General features: G+C 35.9%; 1 protein-coding gene and 1 pseudogene across 2 annotated transcripts; both read left to right on the top strand.

The window, feature by feature from the left end:
* The first annotated feature begins 1,718 nt into the window (after nt 1–1,718).
* Nucleotides 1,719–14,918, top strand: LOC146405407 (olfactory receptor 2T2-like; annotated as a pseudogene). Its single transcript, XR_014837167.1, has 3 exons — nt 1,719–1,730; nt 7,808–9,153; nt 12,142–14,918. The product of XR_014837167.1 is annotated as an olfactory receptor 2T2-like (transcript).
* A 3,141-nt stretch (nt 14,919–18,059) lies between these two features.
* LOC100624358 (olfactory receptor 2T11-like) lies at nt 18,060–19,013 on the top strand. The gene has a single exon (XM_003354405.1). It carries the CDS (start codon nt 18,060–18,062, stop codon nt 19,011–19,013), a length of 954 nt encoding a protein of 317 aa, XP_003354453.1.
* Nucleotides 19,014–22,515: the final 3,502 nt, after the last annotated feature.

Below are 22,515 nucleotides of genomic sequence, written 5' to 3'. Positions count from 1 at the left end.
TGCAGAGTTTCTGCTGAAAAATCTGCCAATAACCTTATTAGGTTTCCCTTGTATGTTATTTGTTTCTTTCCCTAGCTGCTTTCAATATTTTCTCTTTGTCTTCAATTTTGGTCAGTTTGATTAATATGTGTCTCAGGGTTTAGTTTATTTTATATGGTACTCATTGCACTTCCTGGATTTGAGTGAGTGGTTCCTTTCCCATGTTTGGGAAGTTTTCAGCTATTATCTTTTTGAAGATTTTTTCTGTCCCTATCTCTTCTCCTTCTGGCACCCTATATACAGATGTTGGTACATTTAACATTGTCCCTGAGTTCTCTGAGACTCTCTTCATTTGTCTTCAATCTTTTCTCTCTTTTCTGTTCTGCATCTGTGATTTCCATTAATCTGTCCTCCACCTTGCATATTTGTTTTTCTGCCTCATATATTCTGGTGTTGGCTGCTTCTAAGGAATTTTTTATTTCAGTTATTGTATTTTGCACCTCTTCTTGCTTAAGTTTTATATCTTGAATTTCTTTGCTTCAGTGTTTCCTGTAAATTATCTGTCTTTGCTGCCATTGTCTTTCCAATGTCTTGCATCATCTTCAGCATCAACAGTCTAAAGACTTTTTCCTGGAGACTGAGAATCTCCTGATCACTTAGCTGTATTTCTAAGGTTTTTTTCTTTCTCCCTCATCTGTGTTATAGTTCTCTGTCTTTTAATTTTTTTACAGGTTTTGGTGTGGTGAGGTTTTTTTTTTTTTTTTTACAGATAATAACAGAGTTGTAGCCTCTCTTACTTCTGGTGTCTGCACGCCTTGTGGCTGAAGTTGGTATGGGGGCTTGCTATAGGCTTCCTGATAGGTGGGATTGATGCCTGCCCATTGGTAGGTGGAGCTGATTCCCAACCCTCTGGTTGGTTGGGCTTTGTTTCTGGGTGAGATTAGAGGTGGTTGTGTGCCTAGGGGTCTTTAGGCAGCCTGTTTATTGAGGAGTGGGGCTGTGATCCCACCTGGATTGTTGTTTGCCCTGGGGCTTCTCAGTACTGATGGGTGGGGCCAGATTTTCTCAAAATGGCCACCTCCAGAGGAAGGCAGGCTGATGAATATTCTCAAAAGCTTTGCTTTCAATGCCCTTCCCCCACAACAAGCCACATTCATCCATGTTTTCCCAGGAGGTCCTGGGAGAACTGCTGTCAGGTCTGACCCAGATTCCCATGGAGACATTGCTTTACCCTTGGATGCAGTGTACATGAAATTCTGTGGGTGCATTTTAAGAATGGGATCTCCATTTCCCCCTGTCCCATGGAGATCCTGTGCACAAGCCCCACTGGTCTTCAGTGCCAGTATCTCCGGGGGCTCGTTCTCCAAATGCCAGATCCCCAGGCATGAGGACTTGACAAGGGACTCAGAGCTCTCACTCCTGTAGGTACGTCTGTGTGAAACAGTTATTTTCCAGTATATTGGGCTTCATGCCTGGGAGGTATGGGGTTGCTTATATCACATAATCACCCTTCCTACCTCTTTATGTGGCCTCCTCTTTGTCTTCTGGAGCAGGATATGTTTGTGAAAGTTTCCAGTCCATTTGGTTGAAGATTGCTCAGAATTTGGTTGTAAGGTGTTGTAAATAGACTTTGAGAAATGCAGATCAAAATTTCTGTGGATTGCCACGGGACATGCCAATGATCATCAAGACAATTCTATGTAAAATGCAAAAATGTATATACCACTCAGAATTCCACCATGAAACTGAAGGTACAGTGAACCTCAGTGTCATAATTGAGGGTAATAATGGATTATTTATGACTAGGTAGTCATAAATTAGGGAAACCAAAGAAAATTTTTACCAGACCCTCATTTAGTAAGAACAGGATATTTCATGCACCTCTTCTCCAGAGGGCATATGGAAGGGGAAGACTTGCCAAACTTCACAAAAACAGGCTGTTTTGAAAAGGACAGCTATCAGGGGCTCAAAGTTGACTAGAGTACAGAGTCAAGAAGTCACACATGAGCAGGACGTACATAAGGGAAATGAATATCACTCAGCAGTTGTCCTCTCAATTCCCAGGGTTAAGGGGACACGCATGGTAAGTTGTGGGACATAGTTTCTGAGACAGAATAGGCATGCAGGAAATTTATTGTGGAGTGCCTTTAGGATCAACTCACTTTGGAAACAAGGGAACAGAATTGGGCACAGCATGGTGTTGAACCATGATATAGCCACGAAGTCTTTGCTAACCCAGGATGAATTCAGACATGCCCTTAGCAAGTCTCAAGCAGTAGGGCACATAGGCCCCTTTATGCACCCCCAGGAGCATTGTTGGAATGTGACCTACCTCCCTTGGGCTAGGTAGTTTTTCTCAACTAAGAACAATATGATGAGAGGGAGTAGTGGATAGTGTCTGATACTGATACCCCTAGTACCTAGAGAACAAGTACTTCAGTACTTAAAGGGTAGGGGGAACATAGGCAAACAAAATAATATATGGAATACTCCATAAGCTATACTGAATAAGAAGTCTAAGTGAAGGTGTCCCTTGAGGGCCATTCCTAGCGGTTGGCTTCCTGTAGCAATGACCATGTGAATCATATATAATGGGGATCACAGAACTTACCTAACAAGTTGATGTGCTTAATAAAAATATGGTTTCCTTCCAGTATAAAATTTCACAGTAGGCTGCAACTTGCCCATAATGAGCATGCTGGAATGAGGAGCTCAAATTCTCTCCTGGCATGCCTAGCTTTTGATTTAGAGAAACTGTTTATGTTTCTGATAAATATATCAGTCCTAGATTGTGAACTGGAACTCTATCCTAAGGAGCTTAAAGTAAGCATAGTAGAAAGCACCAATTTCACATGTAGGTGAGTGGATGTTTATAAATATATAAGTATTTATGAAGACATATTTATGATTATATAAATACAAATAAATATCTATCTCTCTATATACACATAGATAAATATATATGTACAAGTATCCAAGTAATGGGGCTGCAACTAATTGATATTTAAAAGTGGAATGTAAACATTGCCTTGATTTTCCTTGACACTTAATTTACATTATTATAGATCAAAACCCAACAGTCAATTATTTTAGAATGTTAATTTTTATGTCACTTCAAGATATTAAATATTTTACGTTAAATTCTTTTAGTAAAATATAAAATTTAAAACTCAACAAAAATACAAATATTATTGGGCCCAATACAGGGTTTATTTCTGATAAGCATTTTAAATTTACATAAAATTTGAGAAAAGAGTACAGAGTCTTTAGTATATTGTGCACCACTTTCCTCTGTAATTGTCATCTTACGTTGGTAATTTTGTTACAATTGCTAAAACAATGTTATTATATATTTGTTAACTAAAGCCTATATTTTATTCATGTTTATTTATTTTTTTCATAGCTGTCTTCTACTCCAGAGGCCAACCATTTCACATCATTGCTTCAATTGTAGTGTCTCATTAGGCTGTACTTGGTTCTGATTATTTTTAACACTTTTTGTTTTTAGTGATCTTGACATCTATAAATTGTCTTAGTAAGATATTTCATAGTATGCACTCATTAGAATCTGTTTCATGTTTTTTGCATCATTAAACTGCTTTGGATTTTAATGGGTGAGGCCACATGGAAAATGCCATTTTCATTTCAAAGCATCAAGGATTTGAATATGAACTTATCACTGTTGATGTTGACTTAGATAAGAAGAAGAAACACTATTCTCTTAGTTTTCCAAAATGCAATATTACTCTCTTTTCTTCCCATTTTTTTACCATCATATTCTTTGGAATGAAATCACAGGCCACTTTTAAGGAGGGTTTGTTTATGCTCCTTTTCATTGATGGTGAATTATACGTATATTGTTTGAAAATATTCAACCAGGAACATATGTTCCTTCCTCTACCATATTTATATGCTTAATAAATATATGCATAATCAATATAAATTCATGGATTTCTTTTTTTTAGGCCACACCTGCAACATATATGGAACTCTCTAGGCTGGGGATCAAATTGGAGCTAAAGCTTCAGGCCTGCATCACAGCCACAGCAACACAGGATCCAAGCCACATATGCAAACTACTCCACAGCTTGTGGCAACGCCAGAGGCTTAACCCACTGAGTGAGGCCAAGGATAGAACACACATCCAGATGGACACTACATCAGATTCTTGACCTACTGTGCCACAGTGGGAACTCATAATATTTATTTTATTCTTTGGATTAAGTAACAATACAATTCTATAAATTTAAATATATGTACACATATATATGTACATATATATTTATGTGTATATATATATATGTTTACTCATATGTATATATGTATTTACTCATATTGCTCTTGCTTGGCCATTGAGAGCTCTTTAGTGCAGTCCTGTGTCCTGTTGACATACCCTAAATCAAGTGGAGCATTATTGGGATTTCCACTGGAAAAATAAGGTGAGGAAGAGGAAACAGTTTAGGATTGGATAGTTTGAATAATTTTTGCTGGCTTTGGAGTGATTTCTGTTTGCCAGGTATTTAGTTCTGGAGTGATTAAGGTAGAGGAAATTGCCTCCAGGGGTGCACAAATGCCAGAGGGGAGGTTTGTCTCCAAATTGTTTAGTTCGCACATTGAAGACATGCTAGACATTTTTCTATCTCTTAAAACTGGCTAGATGAAGGAGGGGCTATTTCTCTATAGCTAAAAATATTTTTTAAGATGTCAAAACATCATAAGGTACAGAAGATTTAAATATGTGCATATAGCAAATAAGGGATTGGCCCAAGACCTCACCATCTTGGACATTCCTTCTCCATAGACTATCTCCTAATTATATTTACAAGATGGCCTCTTTTTACAAGATGCTCTAGAATCTGAATTATGTCTGGATTTCTATAGTTTATCCCAGAATAATTCCACTATCACTGTCCTGAAAGAGGCAGCTTCTATCAGGTGGCACACTGCACAGAGACCCTCTTTGCCTTCCTTACCTCTTCTCTCCCTGTGGTATATATATCAGAGACAGAATCAAGGTGGCTTGAAAAACTGCCCATTATTTCCCATGCCAGAGAACCAGTCCAGAGTCTGAACTTACAATGCCCTCCTTACCATGGCTGGATCTTCTCACACCCCATGAACTTCCCTACAAGGTGTTTATGCAGCCATGCTGGGTGATGTTTCAATCCAGGAAGTCAGGTGTTCTCTGTCTAGAACAGCAGAAAAGCCTGAGACTGAGATATTGAGATACAAGTTTTTTTTTTTTTTTTTTTTAGAAGGGTTGTAGTTATAGAGGGAAATGGGAAGAGAAGAGAAGGGAAGAAAGTGGTAGAAAGTGATAGTGGTAGAAAGATTACCTGATAGGGTATGGAATCTTGGATTTTGTATGTGAAAATAAAACAATTCACACATCACATAAAAAATAATATTAATACTAATGTTAAAATGAGGTGCTGGGAAGTAAATAATATAATGACATTATTTTCATAATGTAGATATTGTCACTGCTAACTTACTGTGTCAAATATGCCACAGTACTACGGTAATTTTATCTTTTGATCATGTCTCACAGTGGTTTAATATATTTGACTCATTGACTAAAGTAAAATATGCACCTATGTGCTTAAGCCCCTTATTGTGCTACTACTCTCACAGGATCTCTTCCTTACATGAAAATATTCTGTCCCTTACACACACAGATATACACACACGAGCAGCCTGTATTCAATGTGTGGTTATTTTATTCATTTAGTCTCTCATTATTTTATAAATAAGAAGTCATACAAATGAGTTTTATTTCTCCTTTAGCATTCATATTCTATTTTTCTAGGATCTACCCCAAGATAGGATCTAGAAAGTTGAAAACGTGCATTCCTTTCTTTGTCTTTTCTAGTTAGAAAAGCTTTTCTATATTACGGTTGTTATTTTCCCATTATAGTTTATTTACAGTGTTCTGTCAAGTTTTATTCTACAGCAAATTGACCCAGACATATATATATATGTATATATATATACATAATTTTTCTCACATTATCATCCAATATGTGGATATAGTTCCGCGTGCTATACAGCAGTATCTGATTGCTTATTCACTCCAAATGCAATAGTTTGCATCTATTAACCCCAGACTCCCAGATAATTCCGCTCCATCACCCCAATCTAAAAGATTTGAGGCAATGTTAAAGCTTACACTTTAGAATAATCTGTGGAGTCTAGTCTGAGTGTCTGTGTGAAATAAAACCCTTTGGCTCATATTTTGATTGAACAGCAACTTTTAGAATATAGGAAATTTTCAGAATATTTAGCTATTTCAGTTCTTTAGTTTATTTTAAAAATGATAATTAGGACTTCATCTGACAGTGTCAGTAAGTGACATATAAAAACTCCATGGTGTGTAACTGGAAAAAAAAAAAAGATCATTGGTTAAGGCAAAGTTATTGTCTATCTGCATGAATATTTTATATCCAACCAGTTATTGCAGAGTCCTACAAATATAATTTTAATGGCAATATTTTAAATTTAGTTTCTTTGTTTCTGATTAAGAGCTGTGGCTGAAAGAATTAAAACTTTTGTATATTAAAGAAAGGCAGAATTAGTTAAATTTCTTCAAGTTTGTTGAGAGCCAACATATGATATTTAGGTAGGTTTTATTAAGAATGCAGACATTTGCTTCTTTCCCCATCAACAGATAAGTTATATTAAATTTAAGTTTCAATGCCGACCAATGTAAAATTGCTTTTTATTTTTGCCTTCTGGAATTTTACTTATCTATAACATAACTCATAATTAACTCCATCTTTGAATGACACTCAGAAGAAAAGTCTGTTGTTCCTATTTTGCTTCAGCATAAAAGAGGATTATTTTTGTTCTTGATACTTAAAATACTATATATTTGAATCCACATTGCTAGGGAATACATTATATGGAAATATACTACTTCAGTAATTCAGTCACTGAAACAGGGAGAGATAAACTACGAATTAATAATAAGAAAAATAAATTAATCTTTCAATGACCCTGAACATATCTAAGAATTGTAGTTTTACACTTCTCCAGATTAAAAAGTATAAAAAAAATTTCATTCCATTTTTCAAGGGAATTTTAGTATTACTGTATATTTTCCCCCTTCCATTCAGGAATATCTTCCATCTGGAGTTTCTTTTACAGATTAACATAAGGATTGGTAATAAGGTAGAACAATAAATGAGGATGTCTTTTTAAGGCAAATATCAATGAATTTCTAGGACTTTTTTATAACATTTTGATAACTTCAGAATGTCAGAGAAACTCTATTAATGTTTGGCTGAACAATAATTTAAGAGTAACTTATGTCACCATGAAATGATATGAGGCCATGCTAAGTCATAAAATCTCAACCCACACAGTTGTGTCAATCAGAAAGGCCACCATGATTATGAACCGAAAGCCTTGCTTGTGTAATAAAGTTAAGGTGGTCCACACTTGAGATTTATAAACTGAAATGATCTTGTGAGGAAAACAAATCCAAGTCCACATTGTGAACTGTGCCTTAAACTTGATCTTCCTTGGTAGAACATCATGTGACCATAGACCAGTGGATCCTGACCCTTAATTAAAGTTTGAGGTACTTCCTTATAAACCCTGATGGTCCAACCATTTGCCGAGCAGCTTAATAACAAGAGAAGCCAAAAAATATTAAATTTATCTAAACTTATTGGCTTCCCGTGTATTTTCAATAAACTTATTAAATCACAGATGAAGGAGTTGAATACCTATATATTACATTTTGGTTTATTCATAAACTCAACAACCTTCTGTATTTGTAGGCCTTAGAACTATCACATGATCTGAACATGGGGCATTTCACCAGAACTATACTGACTTCTTCCTCTTGGACCTCATCACACATCCTTTATTCCCAAGGATCATCTTTAGAGTGGTCTTATCCATCATTTTGGTGGCTGTAACAGCCAGTGTGGTCATGATTCTACTCATACAAATAGAAACCTGCCTTCACACACCCATGTGCTTCTTGCTCAGCAGACTCTCCATCATGGCCACTGTCTACATTTACATCACTGTCCCCAAGATGCTGCAAGGCCTCTTCTCCAAGGAAAAGACCATCTCCTTCCTAAGCTAGGCATTTCAGGTCTCCCTCTACTTAACCCTGATTGGAGGGGAATTCTTCCTCCTGAGGCTCATGGCCTATGGCCAGTACATGGCTGTGTGCAACCTTCTTCCATAACCTCTCCTCATGAACCACAAGATTTGCTTGTTTATGGTGGTGGGCTCCTTGGCTGGCAGTTCCTTGGATGGATTCATGCTGACTCACTTTACTATGAGTTTGCCCTGCTGTGGGTTCCCAAAAATCAATCAAGTTTTCTGTGAGATAACAGCACTACTGAAGCTATCACGAGTGGACACATTGTTCTACAGTGACCCTGTTATATGCCTGCTGTGTGCTGATGCTGCTCATCCCTATATCCATCACCTCTGTCTCTGACACTCTCATCCTGCTCACTGTGCACCAGATAAACTCTCTGAGGGCGGGTACAAAGCCTTTGCAAACTGCTTCTCCCATATTATAGTAGTGATTATTTTCTATGGGCAGCCTTCTACACCAACTTGCTGTCCCATTTATGTACACACCAGAGAAAAACAAACTTTTATCTGACTTCTATGCCATCCTCACCCCAATGCTCAACTCTCTCATCTACAGCTTGAGAAATAAAGATGTGACCACAGCTCTAAGGAGAGGGATGGGGAGATATGTTTCCCCCCCGATAATCAGAGTGAAAGATGTGCACAGGAACTACAAGGAGAAACCGGGTACAAACATCCTTTATGCTCTGACCAATGCCACATATTCATTCCAGAGAAGATGTTCTTAGTTCTCGAATATAATAATTTTGACAAGCCTGAATTACATCAGGTAAAATTATCTCTTTGTCAGCATCATTTAAGAACTATAGCTGAAGACAGACAGCATCTGAAGATCAGCCAACTTGTCCAAATTCACTAGCAGACAACTCCCAGAAAGCATTTTCTTCAAGTAGCACTTTAAATTATCCCAGGCCTGGAGTTATCTGGTGGCCTAGCAGTTAAGAATTCAGTATAATCACTGTCATGGCTCTGGTTACTGCTGTGGCTTAGGTTTGAGCTCTGGTCCAGGAAATTCTGCATGCTGCAAGGCATGGCCAAAAAATATCATCCCAGGTAAGCCAAACATCCCTTTGAATATTCTAGGTAGATAATTTTTATATGTTACATGATTTCTTGTATCTTTTCTGTCTGCATTACTGGGAAAGTTTTGAACAGAAATTGCAACGAATAACTCCTGTCCTTGCTGATATAATGTCAGACATCCAAAAAAATAATTTTTTTGTCTAATGATAATAGTGGAATACCTTTATTTTAAAGACTCGTGACGAGTTTGTGGTTCTGTATTCTTATTTACCTATTATATAAGCCTGTGTTCTCTAACCTCTGAAGATAAACCATAGGTATTTATTTACATGGAGTCCACTGTGTTCCTGGAAATCAGTACATATGTACTGATTGATTAAAATTGACTTCTATGACTAAGATAGTAGCATTGCTGCAATCCTTAAATAACTTCCATTTATTTCATAATTAGATGAATATAGATGAAGAGGGAATTAGTAAGCCAAGAGCTTTCATTAGTTAACTCAACTCTCTTGGTCAATTCTCCTGTCCTCCAATACTCCATCAAGTAGACTGGTAGACAAATATTTTTCCTCTTAATTAGCTTTTGGTTAACTGTGATGAAAGAATATTTACTAAACAAAGACTGCACTCACTGAGGATTCTCTATTTATCTAGTTTTAACTTCATACTGTGTGTAAGATACTGTAATATGACAAAGAAGTTTTGATTCACTTATAATGTATTTTGTCTATCAATAGAAGTTAGAATATGTTGGATTCACTTTTTAGTGGTTTTGCAGCTGACATAAGATTATGAAAAGTTCATCCACTGTTGCAGTTTTCAAGAGTCAACAGAGTGAAAAATGTTTCCTCCATAGATGTTGATGCACGTCAAACATACTCTCATCCCTAAAATAACATCCCATTTTGCCTGGGAAGGCTCCCTAAACTTGATCTCACCTTAAAACAAATAGAAAATAGATGGAAGAATGACTTGTATGAATTGATCTCTTCAAGTAGAGTAACTAGCCAGGATTCATTTGTAAAATACCCACAATATTTCAAGTCAATTTCATACTCTTAATTGCTTTGAATTTCTGCTACTAATACTTACTATTTCTCCTCCCTGCCTTTGTTAGCACTTTTCCTGGTCTCTCTAGCCTCAAAAACTCTCACTTAATAATTCCCATTTCCTTTCCACCCTGGGAATGGGTGTCTTCTTTTCCATTTCCTCTGAGTCAGTCCTGCCAGACCTGGGTTGTCATTTGGCTTTTGTTGTTACATCTCAAAGATGAATCATCTTTAACAAGGACATTTAATGTGGGCTATTGGCAAAGAAGTATTTGAAAAACAACTTGTAATGGAGATGTATTTGCTTCCTAGAGATATCATAAAATTTAGGGATTGGGACATAGGAAGAGGGGACTTTGAGTTTACATTTAGAATGGATAAGCAATGAGGTCCTACTGTAAAGCACAAGGAATTATATCCAGTCTCTTGGGATAGACCATGATGCAAGATAATATGAGAAAAATTACATATACATATATATATATATATATATATATATATATATACACACATACATACATACATACATATATATATATATATATATATATGGCTCACTATGCTTTATAGCAGAAATTGGTACAGCACTGTAAATCAACTATATATTAATTTAAAAGAAAATAATTAAAAGAGGCCAAAACAAGAGTCTATTCCACATATCAGTGGTTGTTGCATGGGTATGTTCATTTTGTGATATTTATCCCACCACCTGTTATGTGTGTACTTGCTCTACTTTAATACAATTTAAACAATTAAATCACACTGTGCATATGATATCCTCACTTCTCACTCAGGAGACACATCCTATTTTATAAAAACAACCAGGGTTTTTTTCTCGGTTATGGTACCAAATTCACATATAAGAAAATTTTTGGTCACCACATTTTGATCTTTATTAAAATAAATTTATCAATTTGAGAAAGCAAATAATAAATTATAATAATTTAAAATACCTATGTACACTTGCAAGATGTCAGGTACTATTCTTGATATATATATGGAAAAGACATTTTGCAAAGTATATTCAAATTACTTATTTCATTTTGTTTCTGATCTTCAAAAAGTGCTACGAAGTATTTTGAGAAGGAATTAGCTTCAGGGGAGTTAGAGAAGTTGATGTTTAGAGCAAAATTGCCTATCCCAAGCAAGAAAGAGGCTGATGAAAACCTCAGAACCATGTCTTCAGATTCCTCGTCTTGCACTTTTATGCCAAAACTTGCTATTAATTGATAGACAATTTTCCAAAGGAGGGAAGCATGTGGCACAATATGCACCTGCCAGCTTGTTAATCCTGGTAATGACCTGGGGAAAAAAGTCCCTCTGAGAGTAACAAGCTGATAAAATCTATGTTCATTTTCTGTTGTATGCCAGTTAGGTTGGTAAACCAAAGTTCCAACTTTCCACATTGAGGGGCAGTTAGACCTCCTCTGGGTGTCTCTGAAGGTGAGGTATATATGCATAGAGTTAATTGAACCATTTCTTCTAAACATTTATTTCACTTACCTAATAAATTGAAAAATATATGTAAATATAAAATTATAATAGGGATGATATAAATTATACTTGTTAAATATTTATTAACTATTTATTGAATATCAAGTAAAGTTTTAGACATAAAGGAATGTTAGTCAATAATGAAAATATTTAGATAATTATTTAGTGTGAAGGAGAGTATGAAGACCTGTATTGTCTAGAAATTACAGCACATCCCTGACAAGTAAAACTACTCAAATTGGACAAAGTCCTGCTAACAGCTTTGATAACTGTGTGAAAATAAAATATTTAAATCTTCACTTCTTATGTAGAAGTGAATGATATAAGGCAGGACAATTGTAATAATGAATAATGTCATGATTTCAAAAGGTAATATAACTAAAATGATCGGGTGATTCATATATAATTAATACCACCAGAAGTGATTCTTTGGGTTTTTTGGTTTGTTTGTTTTACGTTGTTTTGTTTTCAGGGTGCATTGTTTTGAAGATAGCTCTGATTAAATCCCCAGGCTTAGCAAGGTTTTCCAAAATATTTACCAAACATCCAGTAAGTACTTCTTCAAAAATCCCAGAGAATTAAATGTCATGAATATTTTTAAGGTTTATGTTCTACTATATCACCTTTGTTTACATAATTAGTTAAAAATATTATGTGATAAATAAATATCTGTGTCATAAACTGTTGGTTTTTCAATTTTGTTTATATCCTTTTAATTAATTAGATTTTGATGTTTATTCCATAACCTTAGATTTTACTCATCATGTAAACAAGGACAGGGATCTTGATTTTTTTTTCCCTGATGCATCTGAGGTACTAAGAATTTTTCATCGTAGAAAATAGTATGAATTTTTAGAAATGAATGGCATTTCATTTTAGAAGACCTCTTCATTTTTTTTCCTGGGAAATACAGTTTTGAAGAGTTACAATGCAAACTGAAAATGAAAGAAATGAGGTAACTTTCATAAGCTCATACAGAATTTCCTATTAAGGGTGAAGCTGGGACCAAAAGAATCATCCTTAAATTCTTTCCAATTTCACCAATTCTGATGTTATTCCAATTTAAGCATTTAAAATGGTGACTCCTGCAAAGAAAAAGTATTGATTTTTGCTAGCTTGTCACAGATATCCTTTCTTCTTTGGAGAAAATAAGAGGTAAGTGTCACAGGTAGGTCTTTGCTCAGGTGTTAAAAAGAAAGATTTATTTTTTTTTCATATTGACTAGAAGCTTAGTTATTAAACCAAGGCTTAGGATTATATATACCTGTTGATATTGTTTTCTACCTTTCCTAAATCTATAGTGTTTACCTGCAAAGGGCAGTGATTTTTATCATTAGCCAATAACCGTAAGAAGATAAAGTAAGGAACCATCTTGGGACACTAATCATTGTCTCTGGACCTCACCTTCTGCAGAGTGGATGAAGTTGCCACAGGGTCAGTTGCTTCTCTACATCCTGGATAAACTGTGGGAAAACTTCCATGAAAGAAAGATGAACATAAATTTGGTGTATTTTAGAGCTCCCTGAAAATAATAGGTCCTTTCTAATTTCAAAGATTGGAAAAAAACTTTCTCTCTGAGTACTTTTAAGAACAAGATTACAACATATGCTGTGCATGTCATAAATTGTTTCAGTCTCAAAATAGAGAACTAGTCAGTGCTATTTTTAATCAAAAGTAATTGCTTTTATTATCTTAGATTTATAATCTAAAAATTATAAATTTTACAATTGTTCTTTCTATCATGTTTGCTTTAAATATAGGGAAAATTTGCTAAAGGGATTAAAGTGACTAAAACAAGTTTATACGTGCTAACCATGTTCAAATTCAGAAATAATACCATTTTCTCATTCTGAAGCTCGTCCTACTTCCATAGTTACTAAAGTAAAGAGTTACTTATCTTGAATGAGGGAAGATCCTAAACATTTTGATAACATTATTGGGTACCAGGTTACGATCATGAGGGCCTTCGAAAAAAATCCTCCCAATAACTTTGAATGTAGGTGTTGCTCTGATAACATTTTTGCCAGTAACAAATTGGGAAGAGTGACTTTTCCAGGGTCATATGGCTATTTGGCCAGCCCTGGATTTTCACCAGGGCACAGAGATGCAGATTCTAAAGAAGTATCTGATTGAACTGTGTGGCGAGTGAAGGATAAAGTGACATCTTAGAATTTGAAGGGAATGTAGAAAACTGGGACATTCACTTTAGCAAAATGGAGTTGTTTACAACAGTAGGTAAGTCTTTATCCCTTATGGGCATACTTTTGTATGTATTTCTCCCCCCATAGCTAAAAAAGTACTTTACTTTTCTAATATGTTGTATGCTTTCAAATTCATATTTTCTGATTTTTGTATGTGTATGTTTGTGAGGGAATTCCTTCAAATTTAACTATGCTGTGCACTAACTTACTTTAGTGCATATGATAAGAGGAGAAGCACTTACTTTAAGGTGACATCTTATGGTATTTTATGGAAGGAGGCTTAAGAGTCAGAAGGAATGAGACCAATTATTTTCTAGATTGCAGGGGCATATGTGAACAGGATTCTAGTGTAAATTTTTGCAAGCTTAGTCATCCTACTGATATTTAAAGACTTAGGAATGTAAAATTATATGTATTCATGTTTAAAGTTGTGAATATGAGACATATACTTTGACTTGAAAATAAATTGTTTATATACATATAATCTATAATTTTAGGAAGACAGAAAATATAGTCAAGAAACTGATGTCACCTGAATCTCCACCATTAGTAAAACTATGATTAAATTCACAATTACATATATCTATAATGCATGTATATAGTTATATATGCACATGCATATTATATGCACATCAAATTATATGTTTGTGTGTATATATATCCTTATCATATATATTAGTAATACTTATATACTTACCATGTATATATTATACTGTATACCATATTGCTATATATGTATACAATGTGATTATATTTATGACATTATTTTACTTAAGAATACCATGAGGAGTTCCCGTCGTGGCGCAGTGGTTAACAAATCCGACTGGGAACCATGAGGTTGCGGGTTTGATCTCTGGCCTCTCTCAGTGGGTTAAGGATCCGGCATTGCCGTGAGCTGTGGTATAGGTCACAGACGCGACTCGGATCCCACATTGCTGTGGCTCTGGTGTAGGCTGGTGTCTACAGCTCTGATTCGACCCCTAGCCTGGGAACCTCCATATGCCGTGGGATCGACCCTAGAAAAGGCAAAAAGACAAAAAAAAAAAAAGGATACCATGAAACTATACCATGTGACTATAGATTCATATACTATCCTAAAAGATGCTTGGTATAGGTAGCATAGTGTTGAGCATAGCTGCCTTACTAAATGACACTTGGAATTCTGTTACTAATTCTAATACTAAAGCCTAAATTATTTTGTAGGTGTCCAATAGAAGATGCTTAAGTTGCTCTGCTTTCTCACTATTGCAAACAATACCAACATGAATATTTATACAAGTCTTGTCTTGTATTTCTTAAATTCTATATAAAGTTTCCTAGGAGTGGAAGTATATACACATTATTTTTCGAGTCCTAAAATATAGTACTGAGACCCATTCCCACCAGCAATGTATGACAGTCTTCCCCAACACTCAATGTTGATACATCCCAGCTCCTAACTAGAGGTTCAAGTTAAGTAAGATGAACAGTTCAAGCCCCATTTCTTGCTCCATGGCCTGTACAGCAGCAAAGTACCAGTGCTCTCCAGGAAGCTTCTTTGTGCTTGTGCTATAGGAAAGATTGAAAGCAAGGTAATCTGAGGCTCCAAACTTTTAACTTTGGGCATCTAATAAGACTACCCTCAAACTAACAGCTTCACATTTCATCACATCTCATAGCCTCACACAACACATGGATTAGAGGAAAGTGGCACCAAGTGTTGAGTGTTTTATCCATGTTCAGAGGAGAAAGTTGTGGGAGGAGTCTTTTTGAAATCTTCCAGCAAAACCCAGAGGGCCCACCTGGTTGGAACAGAAGTTTGGGGACACTTTCATTTTCAAATATTATGTTTTAATTAACTCTGATCCAGCTCAAAAAGGGAATAATTGTATTGAAAATATCTGTTCCCAGGTAACCATTTCTAGATTCAAAATTCCGTAAGTACCACCATAGGTAGGGAGAATTTGGTTTAAGAGAATGATGCATTGTGTTTCAACAACAATAACAAACCTAGACAAAACCATAAGAATAATGGGTTCTAATTGCAGAGTTAGCATTTTACTGAGTCTTTTTAGAAATGCTGTTTTTTTAAAAAAATCTTCCCTCCTCTCCATTTGAGAACATCAGTGTCAAGGCACATACAGTAGAGGAGAGGCTTTACATTTTTCAAATGTTTGATAATTTATGTTTATAAATTTATAAATCACTGACATGATTGGCCTAGGGACATTTCAGTTTATTACATGAGGCTTAAATTGTCAATATTTGAAATGGCTTTGCTGTTTATTCTTTACTCAACTTTAAGCAAAGTTTTGTTCACAGCAGTTATTTATTCTAGGGTGAACTTTGACACACATTACACACATTACAAAGGACTTTATGCAAACCTGGATTCAAAAAGGAAATATGGTACCATCGTTATGGGGCTGCATATGTAACAGTGGTTATATTCGTGAAAGACAAAAGCAGGACTTTACTATGTCTGCTTGGAGATAAGAAGTTGCCCTCAGCAGTGGATTTTGGCAGTTACACTTGTGAGTCTTGTGTTTACAGGCTCTTTCTCATGGTACCTTTGGTGAGGACTTTTTTTTTTTTGGACCTGATAGGAAGCCAAGTATCCACATGTAGGTATATGATTACTAGAGATTGCCCAGAGTTAGAGGGCATTTTGAATTTCTGAAAATAATTAAATTCATTTTCTTAATTTGTGATTTTTTGATAACTTTTTTTCCCCAGAGTGAACACTGCAAGGCTGTTGGCTATTTTGTTTTTAGCAACATGCCTCAATTCTGCTTGTGCTTAAAATATATTAAAGTGACAAATGGTTCATTAACTTCTTGTGGCTACTGTTAAAATACCACAAATTCAGTGCCATACAGTGACACAAATTTATTATCTTACATTTCTGGCTGCCTTCCATCCAAAATTGGTCATGTTGGGATAAAATTAAGATGTCAGGAGAGCTATACTTTTTCTGAAAGTTTTAGGGTAAATTCTATTTCCTAGACTTTTTAAGTTTCTAGAGACCAATAAATTTCTTGCCTCATGTTCCCTTTCATTTTGAAAACCAGCATTTGAATTGCTGGACCTCTCTCCAGAATGTCATGTCTCATCCTCTGATCTCTGCCTCCCTCTTTCCTGCCTCCTACTTAAAAGGGTCCTTGTATTTACATTGGGCACAATGGGACATTGGGCTATTTTTGGTTTTAGGGTTATTATAATGGGCTCTTAGGCTATTTCCAGGTTGATAGTGTGAGAATTGAATTAAGCTGTAAAATGCCAAGCTACACTCTAGAGAGTTGGAATTTGCTTGGTAAAGGGGAGAAAACCCTACATATTTGGTAACTGGAAGTGCTGGAAATGGAAGTATTCATTTCCTGTTGTAGCACAGTGGAAACAAAAGTGACTAGTATCCATGTGGATAAAGGTTTGATCCTTGGCACTTCTCAGTGCGTTAAGAATCTGGTGTTGTCATGAGTTGCAGTTTGGGTCACTTATATACCTTGGGTCTGGTATTGCTATGGCTATATTATAGTCCTGCAATTATAAGCTCAGACACAAACACTACACTGGGAACTTCCTTATACCACAGATGTGGTGCTAAAAAAGAAAATAAATAAATAAACAAATGGAATTGTTGAAAGCAGAGAAGAAATACACGAGGTGTATTTTTTTTTTTTTTTTTGGTTTCTTTTTACTTTCCACACCTCACTTCCATGGTTATTCATTCTGGTCACATTCAGGCGTCCAATAACCAATAAATCAATCATCCTTCCTCCATCTAAAATTTACTTAGCTTTATTATGTGTCGGACAACATTCTGAAGACCAAATATGCAAAATAAATAGGACAGATAAGAGTTAAAATTATAAGCCAAATACAGTAAACACCAACCTCATTATGCAATTAATTACATGGCAGCATAAACATGAACAAACTAAAAATATGGATATACCCCAAAAAGAAGAATCAGAGCTATAGTTACTGATTTATTGTATAACTCTTTTTTTTCCTTCTAGAATTATGATTTTGAGTTGGAAAATTTTATCTGAATCAGTGGACTCTGAGGTCTGAGATTCAAAATCTGCATTGTGAATTTCTCCCACATAGAAAGGGTTTTTCTCTTTCTCCCTCTCTTTTTTTTTTTTAATTTTTTTTTTCCCGGTGTTTGTGGCTTACCGCTCTCCTGGAGCAGTCATAGAAAAAGTCAATGGAGAATAGAAATTCAACCTCTGACTTTATCCTCCTGGGACTTCTGGTAAACAATAAAGCTACAGGGGTTGTCTTTGCAGGTATTTTTACTATTTTTGTGGTGGCCGTAACTGCAAATTTGGTCATGATATTCTTGATTCAGGTGGACTCTCACCTCCACACACCCATGTACTTTCTGCTCAACCAGCTGTCCATCATGGACACCCTTTTCATTTGCACCATTGTTCCAAAGCTCCTGGTGGACATGGTTTCTAAAGAGAAGACCATTTCCTTTGTAGCCTGTGGCATCCAGATCTTTCTTTGCTCAACCATGATTGGCTCAGAGTTCTTCCTATTGAGCCTCATGGCCTATGACCGCTACGTGGCCATCTGCAACCCACTTAGGTACCCAGTCCTGATGAACCACAAAGTGTGTCTTCTTCTGGCTGCTGGTGCCTGGTTTGGTGGATCCCTGGATGGCTTTCTGCTTACCTCTGTCACCATGACTTTCCCCTACTGTGGTTCCCGAAGTATCAATCATTTCTTCTGTGAGATCCCTGCAGTTCTCAGATTAGCCTGCGCTGACACATCCTTGTATGAAACCTTGATGTATATCTGCTGTGTACTCATGGTGCTCATCCCTATCTCTATTATCTCTACCACCTACACCCTCATCTTGTTAACTGTCCACCGCATGCGCTCAGCTGAGGGCCGGAAAAAGGCCTTTACCACTTGTTCTTCACACTTGACTGTGGTCAGCTTTTTCTATGGGGCTTCCTTCTACAATTATGTGCTGCCCAAGTCATTTCACACCCCTGAGCAGGACAAGGTGGTATCAGCTTTCTATACCATGGTCACACCCATGCTCAATCCTCTCATCTACAGCCTCAGAAATAAGGATGTCCTGGGGGCATTTAAAAAGATACTTGCACAGTTCTTATCTACTCAGAAAGTATCTACAATTTATACTTAGAGATTCAATAGGCGGGGTATAGTTTCTCCAAATAGCATCCTCTGTATGTCCTCTTTCACAAGAGACTATCTGTTCAGCTATCAGAGATTATTTAGAATTGGCAAATAAGAGGATTTACCTTGACTGGTTCCTTCCTCCTGGATGAAGGGAATCAAAAAATATTTAATTATTTATTAAGGAAGTTAAATAATTCCTCTTATACCTCTTGGAAAATAAGGGGGAAAAAAGATCCCCCTTAGAGTTCAATGAAATCCTCATTAGGTCCCATTTACATTTGCCTCATGATCAAGCAGACCAAAATCATTCCAAAGCTACAGAATTTCTGTGATTATTTAAGTATGAATAAGAAAAAAAAATCAATTTACAAATGAGTAATGTAAATCACAATTTTAATCCTGTTTGTAATTACTGGATTAGCAACAATGGATTATAAACTTTATGATAAACTTCATAGCACCTGTGCTGAAAATAGTGACATTCAAATACTGGCTACAACTGATAGTGAATGAATTGAGTTAAACTGAGTGTGAATTTATGAATCTGTAGTTTATACACCCACTCAAAGTGAATGGTCTCCAATATTTAACATCAATAACTTTGCTTCCTACCTTGTTATTTCAACAGGGGGGTTCTAGGGAGAACAAAGTCCATGGGAAGAAAATTTACAGGGCCAAACTTTCACCAGTTCGACAAAAGAATTTGAGTGCATTTTTAGTTTTGTTCAGAGTGATATGGGAGGTTCTTGAATAATTTTCTGTGGAGGTATAACTTTGGGGGACATAACATTTTTAGAATGATGACTATGTCTATAGTTTTGGCTTGAGCAGAGAACTAAATGGGATACAGAAGACAACTTAGGAGGCTTCAAATGAGAGACAAAGGTAGATTGAATCAGGTGGTGACACAACCAGGACTAAGCTCATGGGAAAAAATTACTGCTAGAAAAGAATGTGGAATGAAAGATAACTCAGTAGTTTGGGATGAAGTGAAAGGAAATGGTATTTCCATTTACCAGGTTTGAAAACTTCTAGAGTAGCAGGTTACAATTGGAGAAATCAGAAATTCAGTTGTTGATGAGACTCTTGAATTGCCTATTTGATATGTGAAGCCAGTTGGAGTTCACATTAGAGTTTTGGATTTAAGGTTTAAATCTGGTAGTCATCACAGTAGAAAAATATTTAAAGACATAAAATTAGTTGAAATCATTTGGGTAAAAGTTTGAGAGAGAGATCTAAAGCACCTGTGTTTAGTGGAGGAACAAATAAGAAAAGAGATAGGGATTAGTGGAGAAAGAAGTAGTATCTCAGATATAGATATTACTATATATTACTGGATATATAATGACACCCAGTTCCAAGATGGAGAATTTATTCAAATTCAACACATGCAGTTTCTTACTGCTTTATAAGAACTAAGAGTTGACCACTATAATTGAAAACATGAACATCTCTTGTGAACTTAATAATAGCAATTTCAATGAATTTGTGCTAGAGAAAATTCAAGATAAATTAGAGAGGAAGGATGTGGACAAGATTAGTAGAGCTTGTCTTTTTTTGGTAAGTGAGATCAGAGAAATGGAGCATTTTGATGTGTCTTCTTGTCTTGTGATATTACAGATATGTTTAAGGAAATGATTCTATATAAAGATGAAGTTGATCATAGTTGAAAACTGAAGATAGTTTCTTCCAGAACAATGCCCTTTGAGAGTGATAGAGAGCATAGAATGTAATTTGGAAGGGAAGTTAATCATTCCTGTGATCATGGCCCATTCATTGACTGTCGCAGGTGGTAAGTAAGAGAAAATGCGATACAAGTAATTTTCTTCTGATAGCGTCTATTTTCTCAGTGTATTTAAAACCGAGGAGAGCTTATGTTTGCAAATGGGGAAAAGGTTAAAAATTTGAGAAGAAAAGAAAGGCATTTTGGGAAGCATAGCAGTAAATGAACAAAGTAGAAATATTAAGATTGTAGGATAGTCACAAGACCCATTTTCAGGATTGAATGTAAATTTAGCCTAAGCACATTTTTCATATTGTCTAACAGGTGTACTCCACATGGAGTACGTATAGTAATATAAGTGAGCATGCAGTATGTTACATACAATTAATTGTGGCAACATCAATGACAAGAATGACAGGAAGAACAACTGTAATCAGCATTTCTACAGACTTAGCATCTCTTAGGCAAGAGAACATATTATATTCATATTTATTTCAATGCTTGGAATTTTCAACATGTAAAAGTTGTTAATCGTTTGTTTCGATGAGATGTTTTCTTTGTGGAAGTAAAGCCTGTTTAACAAACATTCTTGCCTTTTGGAGCTTCTATAACATGATGTGATTTGGAATCATAAAGTAGCATCCTGTCACTTCACATGATAATTATAAGTGTTAATAACACCCACCCACATACACACATATATCCAAGCTTTATTTTTTGTTTCTTTCTGCCATTTCTTGGCTGCTTCTGTGGCATATGGAGGTTCCCAGGCTAGGAGTCCAATCAGAGCTGTAGCCACTGGCCTACACCACAGCCACAGCAACGCTGAGATGCGAGCTGCATCTGCAACCTACACCACAGCTCACAGTAACACTGGATCCCTAACCCACTGAGCAAGGCCAGGGATCGAACCCACAACCTCATGGTTCCCAGTCGGATTCGTTAACCACTGAGCCACGACGGGAACTCCATAATCTGGCATTTGTGATGGTTTATTTGATGACAAGTTGGATTCCCTTTTAGGGTGACATAATATCTCTGAGTTAAGCCTTAAGTCTTTCTGAGTTTTTTATTTTTATTTTATTTTTTTAAGACATTTGGTCCTGTCTAAAACATTGAGACTCCAAGAGATCATATATATTTGGTCCTGTCCAAAATATCCATTGTGACAAAAAGGACTTTGAAATGCATTGATACATTTGACACATCATCTGCTGTATAAAGCAATTGTTTAATTTTATTACTATTTCCTTTATGTTATTCTCATTGTAATTCATGATGAGTTTTATTCCCATTGTCCCCACCATGAAGTTTGGCAGTCAATGAGTAATTGCTCTGAAGTATTTATCAACCTGATTATTTGCTTTATGTATGCTAGCAATTCTGGTTATACACATTTGATTTTATCAGAATCATCATGAATTTGCTGGCCAAATTTGACAGTGATCATCAAGAACCTGGCTTATAATTTGTTTGCTGCCTTGTCATTTATCTATTTACACTTCAGCAAATTCCACATTGAAGAATAATCCAAAATCTCCTGCTTTTGAAATTTTCCATTCCACCCTTCCACTGCATTGTTCACTCTGTGATCAGCATTCAGTACTGAAGTTTCTTCTCCTTTAACATTCTGAGATTCTGGTGGAAATCTTGGAGCTCCCGGTCTTCTTATGCCTCTACCACTTTCCCATGGGCATATACTTTCTCACCATAATCCATTAGGTCATCTAAATTTTCTTCTGCATTCTCCACAACATACTCAAAAGTTTCACTTAGATCTTCC

Source organism: Sus scrofa, chromosome 2 (genome assembly GCF_054392235.1).
Source record: "Sus scrofa isolate SSC_HxYL_T2T_F1_AM1 chromosome 2, Sscrofa_HxYL_maternal_Yorkshire_Landrace_v2.0, whole genome shotgun sequence".
Taxonomy (NCBI): domain Eukaryota; kingdom Metazoa; phylum Chordata; class Mammalia; order Artiodactyla; family Suidae; genus Sus; species Sus scrofa.
Note: the sequence above shows the minus strand (reverse complement) of the source record. Positions and strands in the feature narration are given on the sequence as shown.

Bases quoted from the DNA above. Each gene is read 5' to 3' on its own strand.
- LOC100624358 (XM_003354405.1), top strand. From the start codon at position 18,060: ATGGAGAATAGAAATTCAACCTCTGACTTTATCCTCCTGGGACTTCTG.